Source organism: Argentina silus (assembly GCF_951799395.1).
Source record: "Argentina silus genome assembly, chromosome: 2".
Lineage (NCBI taxonomy): Eukaryota > Metazoa > Chordata > Actinopteri > Argentiniformes > Argentinidae > Argentina > Argentina silus.
The window spans coordinates 20,860,046-20,883,434 of NC_139656.1; the positions used below are offsets into that span (position 1 = coordinate 20,860,046).

The following is a 23,389-nucleotide window of genomic DNA, read 5'->3' on the forward strand; positions in this document are numbered from 1 at the left end:
CACCTATGATTTCCACAAAACCTGCCCCTTTGCCCTGCCACTCACAAAGTGCCCTCCCGGATGGTGTTTTCTTCGCATCGCACAACCCCTCCTCCCCCCACCATTGTTTATTTTTTGGGGAAAAGTACCTGCCTTCTATAAGTCTGTGCACGTCCCTGGCTATATTGGTGTCTGAACCAATGATTTGAGAGCAGCAGTGGAGGCGAATCTCACCCCAGAGTGGAGGGAGTCTGGAGCATGCCTCTCCTGGCATGAAGTTATGCTTGTCCCTCTTATCCCTTGACATGGCTACAGTCTGATAATAAACATTAAAAAAACGAAGTATTCATCATATAATCGTGACACTGATTTTCAGTTTGAACTGAAAAGAAGACATTGAGAGACAGACTTTCTGAATAGATCATGTGAGGTACTGATTTACTATTGCCTTTGTCCTGTAGATGTAGTAGTCCTACATGTCCTATGTCCTTCAGGCATCGCAGACCTGCTCCATCAGTAAGATAATCACGGCAGAAGATTACAAGTGCAAATCGAATTACCTATATTCTGAGCTCAGAGCAGAGAGATGACAGAGAAACTAGAGTTGCACCTCAGATGACTTACTCCAATGCCCAAACTTTGGTGAAGATTTATTTAACTATTAAGACTTTAAAGTAACAATATTTATTCACAATGTATTTACAGGTAACATAAAACAAATATTATTGTTGTATACAAAAAGGTGCTGCTATGCTATTATAATACTTACACAAAGGTACATCAAACATATTTGACAGATAAACATAATAAGGACTTTATGTAAGCCCAATTGTGTAGCTACACTGTAATAGTTACTCACGTGTTGAGAGTTCAAAAATATTGCAAGTTACCAATAAAGGTTTACATATTTAAGGCATTACTAGGCCAATAAGGGGATACATATGAATTAAATATAGGATACAAAATACTCACACAACAACAAATCAAAAAAGTGATCCTTTCTCTTCACCACAGGATGTGCCACTATACATACTACTGCAGTTACCATGAAGAAGTACAGACACTGGGACACAATAGAAGAGCCATATCAGACAATACATGGGAAAGAGAAGAAAAGGTAGAAACACTTTAGTTGCTCTTGCTGTCAGTGATGACCGAGTACGAGAACTCCTCATGGGCACAACAGATGGTCTTTGATGTGCAGGAACAAGGTTCTGGCTGATATAGGCTCTGAACCTCCTCTCCCTTGCTTGGAGTCTTAAATGGCTGGTGATGACGTGCCTTGGGTGGTCATCATGGCCTTAGAGCCTGTCACCTCTAATCACTCTCAGTACGGGTACTGTTTCTGTTTCTTCCCAGCGAAGCACGCCAACCAGGTGCACAACAACATGGCCGCTGCTGCCCCAGCTCCTGTGCAGTAGAAGGCCCAGCCGATCTCGCACGAACCTGTGTATTCACATTCACACACACATGCACGCACACACACCACACATACGCAGATATGTATTTCTTTGTCAGAATAATGAATAGCATGAATGTCAACAAAACTGCAGCCAAATTAACTTGTGCAGCGACTGTTTGTAGATATGAGAGCCTTACCGAGCTCAAACTGGTTGGAGCGGTTGCTGCAAGTTTGCCGGACTTCTTCACTGTCCCAACCTAGAGGGTACAGTGCGCATCCCGACCCAATTAGCAAAGCTGTGCAGAGAGAGAGAGTCATTATAAATGCTTTACAGTATGCATGTGCTAAAATTAAACCTGTAACAAAAAATAAAATGTTAAGTGAATTGGCAGCTTGAATCATTCAATACCACTTGGGAAGCCATCAATACATCAAAGAGACAATAGAGAATTTGTGAAATGGACAGTGCTTTCACTTTGAAATTAGTCTGTAGGCATCATTTAAAATACACACAGATAATTGGTGTAAACGACAATTTAGCCTAAAGACAGAATTCTGTGTCTGGAGAATTCTGCTCTGCATACTTAGACTGTTGAAAAGATAACACTTTACAGTGAATCACTTGTAAGGCAAGATTAACTAGGATAAGGTACTTTTAACACAATAGCTTCTACCACATAGTTTTACCACCCATGCTTTTGTAATCTCTTGGGGGTAAGTAAGACAGGTAAAGAGAAAGAGAGAGGCGATAGCACTGCTGCAGGGTCTTATCTGTCCATCAACAGTATAACAACGACCACCTCCTGTGGTATGACTTCATACACATGCACCAATAAGGAGCGCCACCAATAAGGAGTGAGACACAGGAGGTAAGGCAACGCCATCCCTGTCGCCTGCAGTCCCACTTTCCAATAAGGGAGTCATGGAAAATTCATGTCGTTTGGAGATGCAAATCATGTCAGGCACTTCAAGTTCATGGCTCTCGCCTAAGGCTCTGTTTGGAATCTTAATTAGGATCAGATGAAATGTGAGAGCAAGAGCATACTGTGTATTCAATTTGAGAGTTATCTAAGAGCAAGTTTGGTATGGTTCCCCACAGTAGTAACAGACAAGGTCCAACCTCCTCCAGAAGTCTTAGTTGATCAACACTCAAGATAGGACAAATACACACAGCGCCTACCACACTCACTCACACACCATTACCAGGTCATACATACTGTGAAAATTGGGGACATTAAACATGATAACATATGAGATATTTTTGCATCCTGGTATTCATCGTGTAGCTGTTGGCAGTATAGTGTGGCAGCAGAGTAATGTATTCACTCTAAATATTCAGAAACAATCAGGAATTCTATTTCAAATCCCTGACAATGCTCAGCACAAAGAGCTATGTAATTGGCTTTAATTTTCCTGCAGCACTGACAGTAAAGACAAAGCCAGGACACCCACACATGACAGGGATATGAAGCCCCCCGGGGACAACATAGAGGACTTTCAAGGTCCATTACTGAATGGACTGTGACTCGGTTAACCCCATTGTGTTGGCAAGTCCAATTTAAGGTCTGTTATTATAGCTGTGGCATTGGAGAAGGAGAGCCCTCACAATAGGCCGCAGCAAATTAACAATACTGAATCTCTCTCTCTCTCTCTCTCTCTCATAAGCAGCCTTGTGAGTGCTGTAGGCACTTGTACACATACAAATCCCACTGATTTAGTGAGGGTTTGTCACAGTGAGGTACAGTAGCTAACCAACACAGAGTGCTCATTTTGAGGTGTCATGTTTTATGGATTTGGTTGGGATGATAGCAGTGTTGAGAGCCAGCCATATGGAGCATCTGGGAGACACTATGATTGGGAGGAGTTGGTTTGTACTTTGGAGTTGAATACTGAAACAGCTGCATTACAAATGCTGTGTATGATATTCTCTTTGTCCCTCACAGAAGAAAGCAGTGCCACCAGCAGTATATCAATACTGTATAATTGTGGGACCTTACTTGTATTCTGGTTTCGCAGAGTACAGTATTCTACTTTTTATCAAGACAGAATACAAACGCATTAATTCTGAGCTTGGGGAGAGACATACAGATATCAAACCCTCATCTTGAGCTGTTTGCGAATGTAGTTTTCAGGAAAATAAAAAACGATTGCAATTTCTTGTGCTTTTCTTCTATATTTCCTGTGTTTTTCAAAATCATCTTCTCAGTTTGATGCTGGCCAACCATGCCATCTTCTGTATGCAACAACTCCTCTCTGCTGCATTCCACACATGCCTAAGTTCCCCCCCTCAGTTCTTATGAATGGAAACCCAGGAAATCCATTATACCATATCAAAGTCTTGACAATGAAATCTCAAATTATTCAAGTCAAGTTTGTCTTGGTTAATAGGTTGTGTGAAATGTCCCCAGACTGCATTGTGAGCCAGGGAGAGCAGGCAGCAAAGTCTGTCTGGGGAACCACTCTATGAACATGACCCTTGACCCTGCACTATGCCCTGTGGTACGCCATGAACGACAAAAGAGATAGAATGGAGAGATAGGTCCGTAAATGTCACCGGTAGCAACATCAAAGTGAGAAAAAGAGAGAGAAAATTAAGGGAAATAATGTGACAACCACAGTGTTAAATGTGTCTGTATGCGGAGGTTGGTAAAGGAGAGAGGAGCTAATTAACATGATACTGACTCTTGAGCGATTTGGTAAACATTGTTATCTACAGCTTCCTCCTAATCAGTTTGGGGAACTACAGCCTGCCACATCAACCCGAGTCTTAAGCTCACTGCTCAGTAGGAGATGAAGCTGGCATGCCCGGTTTCCCCATGGAAATTCTCCTGTTGATCTCAAGCACAGAGCAAACCTGAAACCTTAATCCTATTTTGAAACCGTCATCTCACTGCTGACTTTCCCCCATGCATTTAAAAGGCCTCCAGAAAAGTTGACCAGATTTTCGTTTTTCTCCTACAATGCTTACTCATATTTTTCTTGACAGATTTCATCCCTTTGAGGCTAGCCTTAATCTGGGCAAACAGATATACCCCTTTGAGAAGTAGGAGAAATTCATGCCAACTCACTTGAACAGCTGTGAGTCCTTGCTGTTTCCCAGGGAGAGTTCCTATCGACAGCTCTCTGATGTTGCTACAGAACAGGAGGCATGCTGTCAACAGGCCTTCCCTGTTGAAGTAGCTTGACAGAACCTTAACCCTTCCATAACCCAAACAGTGCAGAGACAGCTGGAATGACACTCCTGTCATTTAGAGCCCTACTGTAGCCCTCCACCACCACCTGCTGTCCTCCAACAGGACGGGGCACTCCGCTGACCACAGGCTGCTCACCGTGGGGGACACAGGTCATCTCTCAAGTCCTGAGGAGCCCGTTTCATTTTATTTCTCTAAATCAACTTGCAACATTCTTATCTAGCCACTTTGTAGATAAGAAAAATGATGGGTTTGTGTTATGCATACATTACTTAGAGTATATATACTTAGAGTATATTACTTTGATATATATATATATTATGCAATCCGGGGAAATACCATTGGAGTAGAGCAACAGGAGGCTCAGAAATAGATTTCAATAGGTGAGCTAACTTACTGTGATTAGACATTTCCATCCACACAGACTGAAAGTTTATCTTAAATTACTGCAGAAGTTCATCCTTCGCCGATTCATCTTTGAAAACTTTTATATGCATCCACTGATTTTCAAAATATTCATAATTTCTTTGTACACTTCACTCTGGGAAGAGACCACAGGGAGCCATTGGAGGGGGTGGACAATGCTTAGGGCTGGAAAAAAACAACTATATTTAACACACACACACACACACACACACACACACACACACACACGGATATATATATATAAAAAACTGCATCAAAGGCAGGTATTCTATTCCATCCCATAATGTAGGCATTGGAAAATTATTACGCAACAAATTTGATGTAAAAATATCTGTCTTCAAAGGAGAAATGCTAATTTGTTTCTTAGCCCTGATGCAAATATTAAATTCACGAGTACAGTAATTATGGCAAATTTCAGTCTTTGAGCTAATGAAGGCACTGTGTACCGAAAAGCTGACTTACTGCATACATTTGGGAGCGTTAGATCTCTATTAGTTCTCTATTTTACTTTGATATTCTGACTTTTAAGGTCATGTCCAGACAGGTCTTGCTGGTATTTAAATACATTTAGGCGTACATCGTTGAAAATGAATGACTTGTTATGGCAGTTATTGATCTAACAAGGGATAGGTGTCATTACTCGCCAAAGATACCTGTCTTTTACTGTGTTAGCGTTAATCTAATGTGGTGGTTTAAGATAACCTTGATTTAGTATCCTCTAGACGGACACCAGAACTTCAAATCTCTTCACTGCTGTTAGGATTAAGTTTTACTCATGACTATGCGTTAAATGCCAGGAAAAGCTTTGCTGCAGTGGGATTAAGGTTGTGTGTTGTTTTAACACAAACACATACAGTACTGTATTTAGTTGAATTCCAAAATACTGGTGATTTTGCTCAATCGCGTCTTTGTTGCTGACAAAATGCTTGCAGATCGAAAGTCCAATATGAGCCCTGAGGGACTCTTACTGTAATGCAGTTTCTCTGTCACATTACTCTGATAGCCATCTGCCACGCTTCTGAATCATCTTAAATATAGAACTGATACACTCTTAGCTGCACTGACCCTTCCAAGTGCTATTTGCTAAGTGCTTTTTGCTATAGAAAGAGGGTCTAACTGCTTGGGAACTTCCTGGAGATTGCAATTCCAGTTAATAAGAGAGATCTTAAACATTCAGCAAAACTGAGGTTACTTGAGGTCAATGCCAACCTCAAAAACACTCAAGCTTGCATGTAGACAACGCTCCTCTAACACACTGAACATCACAATCCCTACCTACAGCGTATACCTTGGTGCATGTTATAGTGACTGAACTGCCCAGCAGAGCATGACGTGATTATAATGCACTGGAGGGCACAGAGGGACCTGCAGCCCTTCACTGTTATCAAACCTTCATCTGGAACAATCACAACAGCTCACTTCCTACCTTCCAATTGTCTCAGAGCCTAGTGACCTCACCCAGTGCAGTATGAGAACCATTGTTCAGTCCCATTTACAGAGCACACACCCTTTAGATTAGATAGGTACGGTCTCACCTCCATACCGGCTAACAACAGAAAGGTTTCAAAGCAAAAGGTCAAGTGGGGCTTTCTAACGTTACTGACCTATAACTCCATTGTTTTTTGTCAGTGCCCAATCTCCTTTCAGAGCAGTAAAAGCAAAACATCTCCATATCTAGTCTTTCAATGCTCTGAACAGAGCCTTTACCACCTCGGCCAATACACAAATACAACCCGGTTGAACATTCTATGGTAAACCTTCTGAAACACCACAGTAGTCAGGGCTCAAGGCTCTATCACTGAAAATCCCCTCGAACTCTGTCTAGAAATAACTTTGATAATAGACTCATTCTGGTGACTCTCTCATTCAGCTAGACAAAAATAAAAACAATAATGTCAGTCATAATGGCTCCCTACCATTTTCATGTAATACATTTTGTTTTCATTTTATTTGTTCTAAATGCTTTGAATAGCGTTTCAACCGGACATGCTGCACTTTCCTCTAAATATTGTATTCCACCTGGGACTACATTGACCTAGAAGATACAGTTTTAACAGCAGCAGTCAGCTGTCTCTCGACTGGATGAGAGGCTGTCACAAATGGTGCCCAAGGGCCTCGTCTTACCTAACTTTCCAGCCATGTTTGTGTTTGTCCCTTTCATTAACAGACGCCTGTGAAATCCTGGCACATCCAAGCTGTTGCAGATGGTTGATTAAAACAAAGCCTGTAAAAGGACACCTTTAGGGTTGTCAAAAGTTTCCAGACTCCTTACTAAAGAGCACCAATCCAAGCCCATGAAAAGGGCTTGATGAAAAAAAGAAGAAACAAAGTAATTCTTCAAAGAGCAAGGACACCTACATATCTCAAGTAGGTAAGACGTTTTCATCTATGACAGTGCATAACTCTGGCTCTAACTGACTTCCAACACACTGTGTATATTTCTGTGAATACAGCACATATGTGTGTGTGTGTGTGTGTGTGTGTGTGTGTGTGTGTGTGTGTGTGTGTGTGTGTGTGTGAAAGAGACAAGAATAATTACTGTTGGCTCACAAAAATGTTAGTATGAATATCTATTTGGAGAACACACTCTGTCACAGTCACTCCCTCTTAGACCGAATACCACATAAATGGGGCCAAACTGTTGAGAAATGTTAGCATTCCCCAAATGGCTGTCTCTGTGAAGTCTGTGCATGTCTCAAGTGAGGAGTTACCAGACAGGAAGAAGCCCCACAACTTGGCTTTCTCTGCTCCATGATGGGGAACAATGCTCTAATTCAATAGTCTTTTCTCTCTCAGAAACTCACATCTGAAACATCTGGACATACTAGAGCTCCAGCACACCAGATAGCGCAGCCAAGAGCACCACACCTAGAAACATACCAGGAGAAGAGTGGAAAAGCCTGCTATTGTAAACTGAGCCCCTCAGATTAAAGGCCTCACCAAAAACAGATGCAGACACACAGCACAAGAAAATAGAAGGATTATGGATACCCTTGCAACTTTGCAGGGAAACAAAAAAAAAAGGTCTGCAGGCTTTTGAAAATTGCTGGTGAGGGAAAACGTACATAAAAAATTACTGGAGAGGGAAAATGTGCATCATCACAACACCAAACAAAAGACCTTCAGAAGGGAGGCTCCAGCACTGCAAGGCCAATCCTGTCAACATGTCCAGAAGGCATGGGAAATACGATGTTGAAGCACACATCATAACCTCATTCCTTTCCCCCTCTTCTTAATTCCATAAGGGTTTATTTAATGCTTTATATACAAAATGTGTTGATATCCCAAAACAAGACCCCTATTCCCTTTGTTGTGGCTAATCATGCTGAGAGAAACCGGTCCTTTGATCACAGAATGCAGGAAGACAGTAGTGTGTATGTCTGTAAGGCAGAGGACATGGGCGAGAGGTAAAGTAGGGTGTGCCAGCAATGAGGGGATTTCTGAGAATCATTTGCAAAGTATTTGTGTATTTAATCATAGTTGAACTGAAAACAGTGTGCACACATAAAATATAGCCTTAAAAATACTGACACGGAGGAGACATTATCAATGTCAAGTATTTGAACAGCAGCATGTGTTACCCGAGTGACGAGCCAAAGCTAAAAAGAAAGCCTATATGGGAGCTACCAATGCAGGCCAGGAGGAAGGGAGCCCATATGTCACAAACTGCAGAATGTAAACAAAACTGGAGAAACTTGTGATTTTTGGGCAATTATCAGCTTGGCTCAGATTTCCTTTTGCTAGAAATCATGGTGACATCTGTCTCCAAAAACGACAAGTGTCTCCAGTTATGTTTACATTCTGCAGTTTGTGACGTACAGACTTTAATAGCATATTACAGTCTCAGAACATGGCAGGGAGGGCGTTGAGAAACTTCATCCAAATTCCATTCTCTCTATGACTTCAAACCTCTGTATGTTCCTCCACTGCTCATGGGGTTTGTTGTTCAATTGAAATTAGTTCACATCTGTAAAAGTGGAGGTCTGTGACCCACTTCCTCTCTACCATGTAAGAGCTGAGCTTTTACAACAATCCCTCACAAACAAACATGGAAGCACACCAGGCCAGGGCAACTCTGAGCAGACTGACAATCTCCCAGCACAACTTCAAAGACTTGCCAAAGGGTGTGAAAAGATGAATATTTATGAATCATGGTGAGACATATCCCAAGGCAAAAATAATTAAGAATGTTCGCAGGGGGTGTCCTGATTAAAATGGAACTGTGGGGCTTGCTGAGTGAACCTGAACATTGTTTTGGCAGGCAGGTAGGAATACCTGACCGTCGAATAAATATGCAGGCATGAAGTGGAACAATTTCAATTGTGCCCCAATCTTCTTAAGTTTACCATCCCCCGGAAAACAAATGTCAGTTGAGCTCTGTAGAATGTCTTGAGGTGTCAAAACTGTGATGTCATCAGTTTAGATGCAATAAGATGGTTGGTGGTCTCCTCATCAACAGCTCCTAATTTAAATACTGTGGTTTTTAGGATGATATAAAAAGCAGAGGTCAGGGAAAAGCTCTTGTTCCTGTGTCCTGTTGTGAGGTTCTCATCATGTTGTGAGTAGCATTGTTTGGTAATGACTGGTGATCATCTCTCTCTCTACTCTCTCTATAAGAATGTAACATTTTTCTATGAAGTATTTGCCTGGTAATAGACGTATAAAAGTAAACAGTATTATTAAATCCTCATTTGATTAATTCTATTTTACTTGCACTAAATAAGCACAGACTCAACAATTCTTTGCACATAGTGATAATTACACTGGAGTCAGATTATCAATATTAAATATGCTTTGCTATCAACAAAATAACCAATTGAAGAGTTTCAAAGCAACATATGACTAAGTTTTAACCACAGGTTAACGTGCGTCAAGGACAACACGGGAGAATAGTGCCCATGACGGGCCTAACCCAAGAATATCTACCTGTCCCTCTCCTTAAATATCATTCCCAACAAAGGACAAGGTGTGAAATACATTACAATCACAAAGGAATTGACAAATAGTAAGGGTGCAACTTAATCAGAATCTCCGCCAGGCTCATTCAACTGTAAATAGTTATACACATTGAATTCAAGGCTGGCGCCACAAAAATCCATCTACAGGCAGGGTTGGTGTTGTTGTGTAAAAATATACACATATACTATATACTGTATGTTGCATATATACCAAAGGTAGAATAACAGACAGATATGATGTTTAGTAGTCCTTGCCATCACCAGATACTATCATAGGAGTCTATGCTGTTCCAGAGCTACACTTGGGTATATTCTGCTGTATGCCATTTAGACACATGATATATAGGCCAGTGACATGCTGTGCACTGTAGTGTAGCTTCTCAAGAGTACAGTCAGTCTTGACCTAATTTTCTCATTCCCACTCACACATTTCTAATCTATTCCTGCCCGTCTTCCCAAAGTCACAGTGCCACTGTACACAGTCACACCACATTTCCTTACACGCATCGCTGCATTGAGGGCCCCTTTATCTCACATACCTCCTACTCTATGAACACCTCATTATCTGCACATGCTGGAGTCATCTTCCCCCACTCAATCACAACGTATGCTATAATGTACACTCCTACTGAATAAGAACACAGTGAGACTCATTGGTCATCTATTTTTCTCCAAAGTATCTCAGTTATGGCTTGTGAGTGAAAATGTTTATGTTCAGTGAACAATAGATGAAAAACCAGGAAAAACTTCACAATTATTTTTTTTGTATTTGTTATTATTTTCATAATTTTTTTATATATAAAAAAATGTGTTGGACATTTTTCCTGGCATTTCATCTATTGTTTTATATGGATGTCAGCATGAACGGCATTTGGTGTGAGGGCTAAAGGTGCACTCTCCTCCTGTCTTCCCCCATGTTCTGCAGTGCTGCAGTGAAGGTGAGTGAGTTTCTGCTTGTCGTGTTGAAGCGTGAGTCCCCGTTTCCTGTGTTCATATGACTGCACACCTTGACAGACGCTGGCTCCTCTACTGTGACCATATGGCAAGCTGTTCCCCTGCTGTCGGCTGACTCACCAGTGAAGGCAGGGGGATACAGTATCTTATCTGTGCCTGTCTTTTTCCCTGGTTCTCTGCTCAGTCAGGCCAGCAGAGTTAGGATGCGAGGGCACAGGGGGAGAGTCAGTAAGTATGCTGACTGCCACAGCTGAGATAAGCTCCCATGCTGTACCTCAAACCCAAATTCTGGTATGTCAGTGTTTTAAAAAATCTGTAATCTCCATGTCACATTTTACACTTACTGTATGTGCCACAATGTGGCTGCCATAGCTCTGAAAGAGCTTTTGAGAAAGGCCCACATTAGTCATTTTAATGTTTTTAGCTGATATATGATATCCTTGTGCTGCACAATGTTATTGCACAATGATTCAAGTAAAAAAAAAAGAGCCATTTAGGTCAAAGTATGTGTACTTTTGGCGATACTATTTTCGATTCTATTTTCTTATTTCCCATGTGCCGTGACGTACAATATGACACAGGCTTTTTTGTCAAACAACCTTTCAACACATTTTATTAAGAATTGCTCCTAGCTATATCTGGCGTTACATTCCCAAATGTTCCGTGAATGACTGATGTCATCACTCGATTCATCCATTCTTTTTTAAAGAAAAGCCAGAACTGGCTGGCTTGGGACTTTAACGTCTACATATTTTATTCAAGTTGAGACTTGCTGGTAGTGCACACAACCCTCCCCTGACATCAGAACAAACGTACTGTGGGTGTCATTATGCTGTCACAAACAGAGGTAACTGACAGTGTACTGCAAAGGCACACAATAAACATCCCACCATATGTCTCACATGAGTCTACCACTCACTCTCTGTGAGTGTGTGTCTCTGAACCTCAAATAAATGGAAATACAGCTACATCCAACCACAGTTCCATGTCCCAGGGGGCAATAAAAAAGAGAGGTAAAAGTTTCTGATGTAGATTCTCTTGCAAGAAAATTCTATTTTCAGCTGCAGTGCATTATTTCATCGAGCAAAACATCTACAAAAGAAACCTCGGAAACAATTTATTAATCCTTGGACAATGTCCACTACAGTGTCTGTAGAATTCATAATGTCTATATATAACCAAGGGAAATCAACTGTCTCAATTACCACTTCCTTATCTGTGAAGTGGCTCGCCCTGGCAAGAATGCCAATGTTGGCACAGGTGGCTCTGGGACTGTTGTGTCCAGCGTTTCCATGTGAGCAGGATCAAATGTGGAAGACTGGCATCCTGTTTACAACGTCTCCACTAGATCATTTCTGATTCATCCTCATCAAAATGAATTCCTGTGTCCATTTGTAATGACGTTAGTGTGTTTGAACATAAAGTAGTTTGTCAAAGTCAGTTCCAGTGCCAGAGAATGCCTAATATGTGACTTTTCAAAGCTACTGATTGTGAGGACAAGATCAGCTTGCTCTATAGTTACAGATGCTTTACTGACATTTGTGTGAGAGGTCTGAACAGGATATGTTCCTGTTTGCTCATTAGGTTTTGCAGCGGAGCAACAAAATGAGCACAGGGACGGGCTCCCAAACAAACAAACAAACAGGCAGGCAAGAGGACTAACTACTGTGACATGACAGACAGAGCAGCGATTACCAAACAGGCATGTTTGCGGAGTTAAACGAGTCTGAAATGAGAACTAGGAATAGAGTGTAAATTGAAACAGGTGGTATGAAGAGTAGACGGTAACCATGTGTACACAGACTGTACAAAGGCCTAAATTTGCTGTGAGTGCACGAGTGTGTGTGTCACCCACCACCTGTCCAGAAGATCTGGAACGGGGGTTACAGGAGGGCTGGGAAAGTGAATAAGGCTGATATTATTGCACCTTACAATGGGGAAAAAGGGAGGGGGCTATTGCTGCTTTATCAGTGGCACTGCTAACCATGGGCCATTAGAATGATCATGGAATAAAGCTTGTGGAATAAGTCGATAGGAGAAGATCACAGGGATAATTAGGTTGAGAGTATGCAGCCCTTAATTGTGTGGGGTAGTTTCCTCTTAGCAGACAGACAGCAGGCAGAGGAGGGCCAAGGACAGCAAACCAGATAAGACTGAGCTGTGTGTAAACCTGTAATCCTGATCCTTCACACTCCCCCATACTCTCACTACTGGGAGAAATATGGAAGAAAACATCTCATTAAGAATATGTTGACAGATTTGCATATTTCTGCATCCATGCCATTACCTAGTCTTCTGTGCTAGCAGTAAGCAAATTCCAGGCTCTCTGGTATCCTGCAGTATGGCTTTGTGCAGTATACTGCGACTGAAATGTGATTGACAGGCCTGTATCTGCCCATGTTAGGTGATAAGAAGCACTCATCAAGCCCCAATAAGGCCAGCCTGGGAGCGACCTAGGCCAGAAGTGTCCCCTCAATCACTTGACTGGGCTCAGATTGAAACAAGAGTGGGGGCTGTGGAGCTGCTATACAGATTGTGTGAGTGTTAGTGTGTGTGTGTGGGTGAACGAATGTGAGAGCACGTGTGTGTTCAAGCACGCTCATGAACCCATTTAAAAGCGGTAAATGGTTGACAAAGGAGGGCTTTATGAGAATAACAATACAAGATTATTATGAGAGGCTGCCTCATAGAAGATGTGTGTTGAGGATATAAATCACAACGGCAGACAAGCTCATATGGGAGATAAATCACTCCCATTAAGTATGAACATCGGCACATCCATAGTACAACTTAAATCTAGAAACCTTTGGTGGCTCTGAGCATTCCAGCACATTGCAGAACTGTTGTCCAAACCAGGACACCTGAAGTAACTTCTAGGTAATAAAGTAACATCAATGGTGCTGGCAGTGACTGGGCAGTTTGGAACCATCCAGAGTATCCCATAGGGCTTCAGTGAAAGGACTGTCTCAACAAGGCGTTTTCGGGACAAGAAGGCAATTCATGAGTGCTGGCTAGATGCATCAGATGCTCTGAGGGTTCCAGCACATGTCCAAAACTGTTCTTTGGAGAGGGTGCTTTCAGAACCAGAGGGCTCAGCTCAGGGGCCCAGGCAGAGACTTTTGAAATCTCTGCTACACAGAGTCCCCTTTGTTCTTTTTCTTCAGAGAGTTGTCAGTGGCATTATGCCTCCTCTAACTACCCTCTTTTTCAAAAATGATTTAGATTTCATATTGATGAAAAAAAACCTTCAATTTAGTTGATCTCTTTTCTCTGTGAATAGAATTGGATGTATGCACACAGAACTTTTAGGTTTATAATATCCTAAGCCATAACTTACATAACTCTTCCACTCTCACCAGACTGTTAAATATGCATGGTAATGCATTGCATAATTAACATCTGTAAATTGCCTCGTGACCAGCCTCCTCATTTTCCATCTCCCTCATTTAAAAACCATGCTGGTGGGCTCATCTGTCTGTAGCCCTTCTCTGAGACGGTTAATAGTGCACACACACTCTCATGTCCTACTTTAACAAGCCAACCCAACAGATGTTGCCTCCCTGGTTAACAGCTGGGTCGGTGAATGTCATTCTTACTGCGTGGTTAGGCTAGGTGTAGGGGTGGTAGAGGAGGACCAAATGGAATGGTATCAACCTGGCAGGACAGATGTCTATGAACCCGCTCACCATAGACACATCAACACAAACACAACCCCCATTTGCCGTTTTTCCTTCCTGGAGTTCCACCACTTCAGATTCCTATTAAAATCCCCTTTTCATCTTTTAATCCCACATATTTTCTTTCCCTCATTCATTCGCCAAGTCTCCCAACACTCCTTCTGAGCAGCTTGTGCAGCTCAAGTTTAAAAACTCTTCATAGAAAATAAAATATGATGAGCTGGAAGTTAAGCATTTGGTGACAATGCTACAATGAATAATTCAACATATGAAGCTCGACTTGCATAAACTCTTTCCTGCCTGCTTAAGTCTAACCATGTTAATAAATGTAAAAGAGTGGCCTGGGGTGGTCCAGTGGCCTAGTACCATGGCCTACAGTGCACACATATGCCCATGTCGGCATGGGTTCGAATCCAGCCCATGCCCTGCTGACAAACCCTTTCCTCCTTACTTTCCTGTTTTTCTTCATTATCTCCATTCAATAAAATGAAAAATAGAGTTGGACTGCCCCACAAAAAAAATAAACCTTTAATAAATGTAAAAGACACTAACTAACATTCCATAACATGGGCAGACAAGCATCGTCACTGAAGTTCCTCTGTCTCTGCATTGCAGATTGCTAAATGGGCTGCTTCTTATATCTGTTACCACAACAGTGAAACCCTGTGGCGACACTCTCTCTCAGCCCAATGAACTCTCTCTTACCAGGCTGGGATTACTGTTAGAATGCAGCCTAGCAATCTTCCATTTCAATGCAAAATGAACTGGGGTGATATCAGAAAGGGGAATAATGTAACATCAATGGGTAGAAAGTAAACATTTTCAGGTTATATGATTACAACAAAACATTACAGCATTACTTTACTAGTCTTTAATTCAGAGCATTGGATTTTGTTTGGCTGTTTATCCTGTATCTTAAGATTTTGACAGTCTGCCACTAATTCAGCTCAGGAATGAGGGTATTAGCAAATGCAAAATGTTGTCTGGGGATATCTAAGATTAAAAAGAACCAAATGAGGCAAAGAAATGTTCATAGTGAAAAGCACAGCTAAATCACAGGAAAATGTAAACCTAATGGAAGATTGCACGTCAAGATTCCTTTGCAGACAGAATGCTAAATAAATCTTTCCGGATGGTGTACCCATATCAGTTTTCCATGCACACGTGAGAGCATTTCACAAGATCTCACATCAGATATGGAAAATGAGAGCAGTAAGCCACCAGCATACAGATGTCCACCCTACACAGTGGAGCGTGCCCTCAAAGGGTAGACACTTATGTTGCTAAGTAGCTGGGCTTCATATTCGGGGATGGAATGAGAAAAGAGCGGTGGGAGTGGTGGTGGTCGGGGGTTGTGAATTCTAAAACATTCCCAGCATTCCTTCGCCAGACTCAGAGGCCCCTGACACACTCTCAAAAAAAACACATGTAAGGAACAGACACCACTCCACCCATGAATACAATACACACATACTAGGACATACTGTATCTACACACCGAACCAAGCCACCTCCGACAGCCAAAGCCTCATCCACCCACAGTGACATGGAACTTATCTGATGAGAGCAGCCAAACAGATACTGTACATGTACAGTATGAGTGTATCAACTGCCCGCTCTTCATTTTAGAGTCTCCACAGAGTCTCCTCTTGCCACTGCAGCTGTCTCTCTCTCTCCCTCTCTCCCTCTGTCTGTCTGTCTCCCCTGCTATCTCTCAATGAAGAGCCTCAAGACACTGATCACTCCTCTCTGTCGCCACCCCTCTTTCTCTCAGCATGGCTGGGTCACAGTGGGTCAGCTATAATGGGCAGAGGCTTCTCCCTAGCACTCTCACACAGTCAGCCCTGAGTGAGAGGCGCAAACCTGATCACACACTTATCACTCACACACACTGTCTCTTTCCATCTAATCTTGTTGAGACCAGGCTTTCCTAGTTCGGAAAACCTGGGAAAATCCTTTGCAAAAAGTAGCTACAAAAGAGGTGGAAATCCACTTGAAATGAGTGACGCCACAAGTGCAGAATTCAGTTTTTCCATCGGGTTTTCTTTCATTTTCTTCAAAGTTGCCAGCTAGCATAGACAACTACTCTCTGCAAAATAATCCTACCCAGTTGAAAAAGAGGACGTACATAATAACAAGCAACCATTCTACGGGCATGTGGGGGGAGGGTTCTTGGGATGTAACATCCAATGGAATTCAAGCACATTCTCCCATTGCTCCATCCAGTTCAATCCAAGCCAAAATGGCTAATCAAAAATTCTCCAGACCTCCTAAAGAGGCATGAGAACAATGTGATTTGGAGGTATGGCTACGCAAGACTACTCTCCATCTAACTTCATCTGTAATTGACAACATTCCTCCATGACCTACTAAAAATCATCCATCTTCCCTAAGAGCGGGGAACCATTCAGCAGCATGGTAGAGCGATGTGGTTCTATGTTGGCAACTGTGCTCAGGAAAGTTCATCAAGAGCATATCCATGCCATACTGTAGTTCTCTTTTGTTTATACCTATTTTAAGCACACAGAGAGGGAATGTTATAGGACTCAAGGCACTCAGAGGATTGCCTCATATGAATGACCAGTGCTTAATCATTTTACTGGCTGTGCCCCTGTCTGTTTGGCTTCAGGCCAGCTCGCACCAAAACCATCCACAGATTTGCTACTTAGGAAATAAACCTCAGTTTTGTTGTTGTAGCATTAACTATGAACAATTTGTACAGCTTTTTCTAATCTCCCCATTTTGACTGTGTGAGAGCAATGACCTCCCATTGCCCCCTGCATTTCTCAAAACAGATGCAAAAGGGGGGAAAAGAACAGAGCACACTTCTCAACTCAAGCAGACGTGAGGCTGCAGAAGGCCACAACAACTTTTGTAGGTACAGTAGTTGCACCAGGACATAACTACAATGCAGCAGACAAATCAAAGGGAAGGTTAATGATGATGTTGTGTTGATCTCCTGTTTCAGCCTCTCTCAGACAAGAGTTAGATGGTGGAGACAGAGACAGAACCACACTGAGGTTTCCACACGCTCGTTGTTGATGTGATGGAGGAAGAGTTCCTCTGAGTGTGTGATTATCAGGGAGAGATAATCTATGCTGTTTGAAGGAGGAATCACCTGTGACAGGTGGCGCAGCGCCGGGCACCCTAAGGGGCGCTGCAGAGAATGCTGGGTAAAACAAGCACTACAGAGAGCGTGGATTAAAAAAATGCGTTTGAATACTTCTCTTGGCTTTTACCCCCATCAATTGAACATTATAAAACAAGTCATCTTTTCTCATTATGATCACTCTGATACAAAGGCATGTGACTACACCCCAAAAACAATACTGCGTTGTCTGTCTTCTATTCATTGTAGTGTATGTCAGTGAATGTAGAGCACCATGTTGTACTGAAAACAAATTCCACCAACCTAGGTCGTGTGGCAATAAAAGGAACTTGCTATGCAAAATGTAAATCACTATCGTGGGAGAAAACATACTCTAAGAGTATGAATTAGGCTGTTTGAGAGAAGCTTTGAATCCTAAGCAACGTGCCGAGTGGTGAAAATGTTGTTTGAAGTACAGTAGACCAACATACAGCACTATAGCACGTATCAAAGCTGTGTGCTGGAAAACCTTGTTAGTGCATAGGTGAAGTTATGGGTGGTGGTGCTCACTTAGAATTTCCTGTCTTTTGCGGCTTTTGACAAGCCATAACTTCTCACTTAAAACTTAGTTTTTAGTCATTAATGTAGAATTATAATCGGATAAGCACGCCCTTTGCCTCATACTGTATTCATATTTGCAAAGGAATAAGAACCAGAAATAAGACAATGGAATTTGTCAATGGAAACACCACATTCAAAACAAAACCTTAGCAGTGCAGACGGAGGAACTGTCTTGGTTGGATAACCATCTCATTTACACAAGTGTCGAAAGGGGCATCACTTCCAGGGCACGTTTACCCTCTATCTGTATAACCAAACTTTAACTAGCTCTGTCTACAGGTCACTGATTCGCTCTGTAGCTATTCCTTCCCGCTCGCCACCCCCCTCTTCCCTCCCTTTCTCCTCCCCCCTCCCTCTCGCTCTTGATAAAAAGCAGGGTCATACTAAGGAGACAGAGAGACTGGTGGTATGGGGCCCTGCATGGGAAATGAAGGAAAAGTGAAAGAGTGAAAGCAGATAGTGTTATATTTTTTTTTAAAACATCACAGAGAGAGAACCAGAGAAAGGAAAGAGCAACAGTAAAGAAACAAGAAATTGATGTGAATGTGGAACCAATAACACAGAACATGGAATGATACATTTGAAATTGTAATTACATTGTTATTACCATGAGAGGGCCAACATCATTGTAAGTTTTCTCACGATCAAGAGAAAAAAGGTAGCCTTTTTTGCCACTAAATGACGACAACATAACATTAGTGAGTAGTCGGAAAACATAATTTAAAGAGGTCATCCTTTCAATATGATATTAGTGATATACAGCAGCTCAGCTTCTCAAGCAGATGTGATCCATTTCAAAGCTTTAGTTTCACTGTGCCAGATAGCACTCATAACTCCTCCAAAAAGTGCATGAAATTACAGATGCAAGGCTTTAACATCATCTTTTCATACTTGAAGCATGCAGATCAGGCAGCCCCAACCTGTGCAGACGTGGTGGGGTGGTGAAAACCAGCACTCTAATGAGAGACTGAAACTCAATCTACTACCAAGAGGTAAAGCCACCATCAGAGTCAGAGACGAGAGGGACAAGATAAATGAACCAGATCATTGAGACAAGGTAAACAAGGTTCACTCTGCATCTTTGATTGTGTCCTCTTTACATCCATCCCTCAATCAAGTGGTTGTATCAGAGAATAAGAGTGTACCTAGAATGTGGACCACTGCATGTAGCATAAAACAGATGTTAGGAGAGTAAACTATCCCCTTCAATGAATAAATAATCAGCCAATGTGATGTTTTCCTGGAGAGCAAATGTCATGAGATATTTCTCAAGCATGAAATGGCCATTGGTCTCAAGAGAGAGAGAGGCAGCAAAGGCCCTGGCCAGCAAGCACAAAGAGGTCACACTTAATCAACCCCAGTCTCCCTGACTCGCTGAAAGAGAAGAGCAGTCAAAGTCATTATACATAAGGGAGGACAGGGATGAGTGCAGAGGGAATAGTAGTAGTATGCTCTGATTTATTGAGGCCCTTTACTGCTCTCAGACTGCCTAGACACTGTTCTTTAGAGGAAATACCAGCATGCTGACAAATGGAACCACACATCCAGTGTGTTACATTTCAAGGCCCCAGACCTTTCTTTCTCCTCAGATTTCAGGTCAGGAGAATATTACATGAAGTGAAATTTAAAATAACTTGGAATTCAGAAGGGAAAGTAAGAGAAACATGGAGTTGGTCCCCCCCCCCCCCCCCCCACCACCATCTATGATTCTTTATTCTCTCATTCGTCTGTTCATCAAACCGTACAATTTTCAGTGATCAGACTTACCCCCTACAAACTGGATGCCTCCAGCCACGCGTCCGATGGTGCGGGAGATGAGGTCAGAGACGCAGCAGCCCATGAGAGCAGTGAGGGCCACCAGGAGCAGCAGGCCACAGCCCACTCCTGTCACCACTGTACAGATTCTCCACTCCAGGCTGGGGATGCCCTGGAATGAAGCATAGCGTCCACACTGCTCCAGCATCACCGTGGACCCCCGGGCCTCATCCCGCACTGGGTAGGAGCAGCGTCGGAAGGTGCCAAAGGACACCGGCTTGTCCATCTGTGAGCCCAGCAGCCAGTAGGGCATGAAGAAGCCAACACAGGAGGCAGCAGCAGAGAGGAAGGATAGCAAAGCCCAAACCACACCCGCACACGTCAGGCTGGAAGCCATGTCTGACCAGCCTCAAAAATAGAACAACTCTCTCTTTTAAATTCCAGAGGCTGTTTTTTTATTTCAACATCAGCAATTGGTGTAGACAGCTATCCAGTGTTACCACTGTCCCTCCCTCCTCTGGGCTGTGTGATGATCCCTGGGGAGACAGAGGGAGAGTTGAATTTATGAGGTACAGACAGAGGATGACAACTGGACTGTCAGTGGATACATAACAGTTTAGATCCTCATGGAGATAAGGGGATAAGCAATGGACCACACAAATGCAAAATATCTTTAAAATTCAAAACTTGTGAAATAGCATGTTGAAAAGCTACAGGACTTTTAGACTACATACATTATACAAATAATTTAATAGGTACTGTAATTACAATGGGTTACATGTTATTGTTTTAGGCCTACGTGTAACAGACTGATTGTAAATGCTTTGGGTTAGCCGATTTAATTAATATTTGGCTATAAATTGTCAATCAGTAGGCTATAATGTCCAGTCAGGTCTGAAACGTTCATGCTTAATATATCATTGCCACTGTGACAAACCAAGTCCATTAAGCATTTGCACTTGTCATTTAAAATAAAATATGAGGTGTCAAGTTAATAGAAATCTTACATGCTTCAATTCCTCAACGTGACGCCGCGATTGCAGGTGATATCTTGATTTCAAAGTTCAATGTAGTTGAGAAAGAACAGGGCAAAAACACCTCCACATAGAGTCCCACCGTCAGAATATCAGCTTTCCTTTATCGCAAAAAAGAACACATGACAAACTTCTTAAGTTCGACAACGTGGTCCGTCTGGAGTTATAGGATCTATAACAGGGAAACACCTTGGTCCAACGCTTCGACCATACCGACATTCCTTGGCTTCGAAGTGAGTGATGACGGGTTTAGAATTATGTGAGCCACACTCAGAGGGACCTTCTCTCCAATAGGGTGTGATTGCAGAACGAAAATCTCCGCCCAGTGGGTTGGTCCCAATGATGTATGTCTATGGTTGGTCCATACTCCTTCCCTCTCGTCTCCTTCAAGACGCGGTGCAAACGCTCCTCCTGGCTGCGGACTCTCTCTGGCTGCTTGTGGTCTCCCGTTCAACAAAACACATATGCATACCGTACTATCGAGGTGAATTTGAATCTATTTTTTAGAGGAATGGCATTGTTATTACACTTAATAAGACATTGATTAGCCTACATTGCTATCCATTCTTATGAATTAAAATGTAGAGAGAGAGAGAGAGAGAGAGAGAGAGAGAGGGAGGGGGATGGGGAGGGGGATGGGGAGGGAGAGGGAGAGGGAGAATTAGACTGAAATTAGACTGTGCCGTGGGAACATCGCAGGATGCCCTGGGCACATTGCAGATTAGTGCCAAGAGGTTGGTTACCAGCAGTCTATAGCAGTCAAATCAAATCCAGGATACAACTTTTTTTTTTCTGTAAGATCTGACCCCAGTCAAGGTCGGTCAGTGTGTATTATGCTCTAGAGACAGGGTTAATGTGATTTTAATTATGTTTTATAGTTCAGTCAATCTCGTCATACCACCATTATTTCAGGCATTTGACTCTGATATTTAATCCCACATTAGCATGTCATTACCTTCATTTGAATTTTGGCTGCGTCTCAGGAGTGACTCAGGAGTGACCTGTAGAATTAGCAGAGGCAGCCTCATCAGATTACATTTCACATCATATCCCTTCTTTTTGTAAATCATCATACCTCTTATTTTTGTTAATGATGAAAATATGTATTTAAAGTAGGCCTAATGTAGTGGTAATGGTTATATGAAAAGATAATCTGTTTTAAATGTTCCTTCCAACTACCCAAACAGTTTTTAAAGATGAGGAAAAACGTCCTAAGGCTTTGATTAAAATCCCAATTTGTTAAACTGAAATCTCTCCAAAAGCAGGCTGTCAGAGTATAAGATCAAAGGTAATCATTTATGACCATGACCCCCATGCAAGGCAAATAGAAGGTTCTATTACCATGTGCTATTTAAGTCGTTGCTTTCCCTCTTCAATCTGATATGAATGTCATGTTTTTAGGCAGTCTTGCATCAGAAACACCTATGAATTAAAAAATATCTGTTGTTTATGTGACTAGACTTACTCAGCTACTGAAACATAGTGTGTCTTACCCAGAGACACAAGGAGAGGCCTATTTTCTGAGGCCTATTTTCTAAGATGTTTTTATATTTCCAATTATCAGTGAATGAATATAGCGACCAGAACTTAATAAGCCGAGAACATAACCATCTACAGTATTTTAGTTGATATAAAATAGATGGAGATTGTATATGTAAGTTGGTCAACAACATTGATCCAGCTCTCTGATATAGTAGACATGATGCTTTAGATTCAGTGTTCTGCTTGTGTCTGTGTGTCAATGCATTAGAGTTTGTTTTTGTGTAGGTGTGTGTGTGTGTGTGTGTGTGTGTGTGTGTGTGTGTGTGTGTGTTTGTGTGTGTGTGTGTGTGTGTGTGTGTGTGAGTTCTGTTTGTGTCTGTATGTGTGTGCAAACCCTCGCATCTGTTTGCGTGTGTGTATACCTGACCATACTTGTGATTAATGGTTCTCCACTTCTCCCAAACGTCAACCTCAAACGTGTGAGTCTCTGGTCCCCCCAGGGTGACTTTCACAGACTCTGTCACCATCACTTGCTGATGCTAATCTCGTTGTGCTCCACAGGCTGCCAAAATGGAGCTGGCAGGGGACCTGGCCGTGAAAACCAATGAGCACACAGGGGAAGAGATGAGGTACATCCTTAGATTTCTGTTAGGGCAGAGAGCTGGTGCAGTTTAGGAGGGAAAGTAAGGGGAATTGGATGTTAGGAGTACACAAGGGGCAAGAACAATGACCCTGACAAAACTGAATGTGACTTCCAACAGAAAAGAGATGACTAAGACGGTACAAAATCATATGCAAATACTGGTAATGACTCCTGAAGTCT

The 23,389-nt window shown here is 42.2% G+C and overlaps 1 protein-coding gene across 1 annotated transcript; it reads right to left on the reverse strand.

Moving 5' to 3' along the window:
* Positions 1-616: 616 nt before the first annotated feature.
* Positions 617-21,316, reverse strand: LOC310818452 (LHFPL tetraspan subfamily member 6 protein). Its single transcript, XM_083689397.1, has 4 exons — positions 21,058-21,316; positions 20,063-20,586; positions 1,579-1,677; positions 617-1,425 (listed from the first exon to the last, which is right to left on the reverse strand). Exons 2-4 carry the CDS (start codon positions 20,445-20,447, stop codon positions 1,307-1,309), a joined length of 603 nt encoding a protein of 200 aa, XP_083545523.1. The 5' UTR covers positions 20,448-20,586; positions 21,058-21,316; the 3' UTR covers positions 617-1,306.
* Positions 21,317-23,389: the final 2,073 nt, after the last annotated feature.

Excerpts from the sequence above, each read along its gene's own strand:
- LOC310818452 (XM_083689397.1), bottom strand. The coding sequence starts at position 20,447 with ATGGCTTCCAGCCTGACGTGTGCGGGTGTGGTTTGGGCTTTGCTATCC. Across the intron at positions 1,678-20,062 it reads AGGCATCCAGTTTGTAGGGG|CTTTGCTAATTGGGTCGGGA; the intron begins GTAAGTCTGATC and ends CTCTCTGCACAG. Across the intron at positions 1,426-1,578 it reads CTCCAACCAGTTTGAGCTCG|GTTCGTGCGAGATCGGCTGG; the intron begins GTAAGGCTCTCA and ends GTGAATACACAG.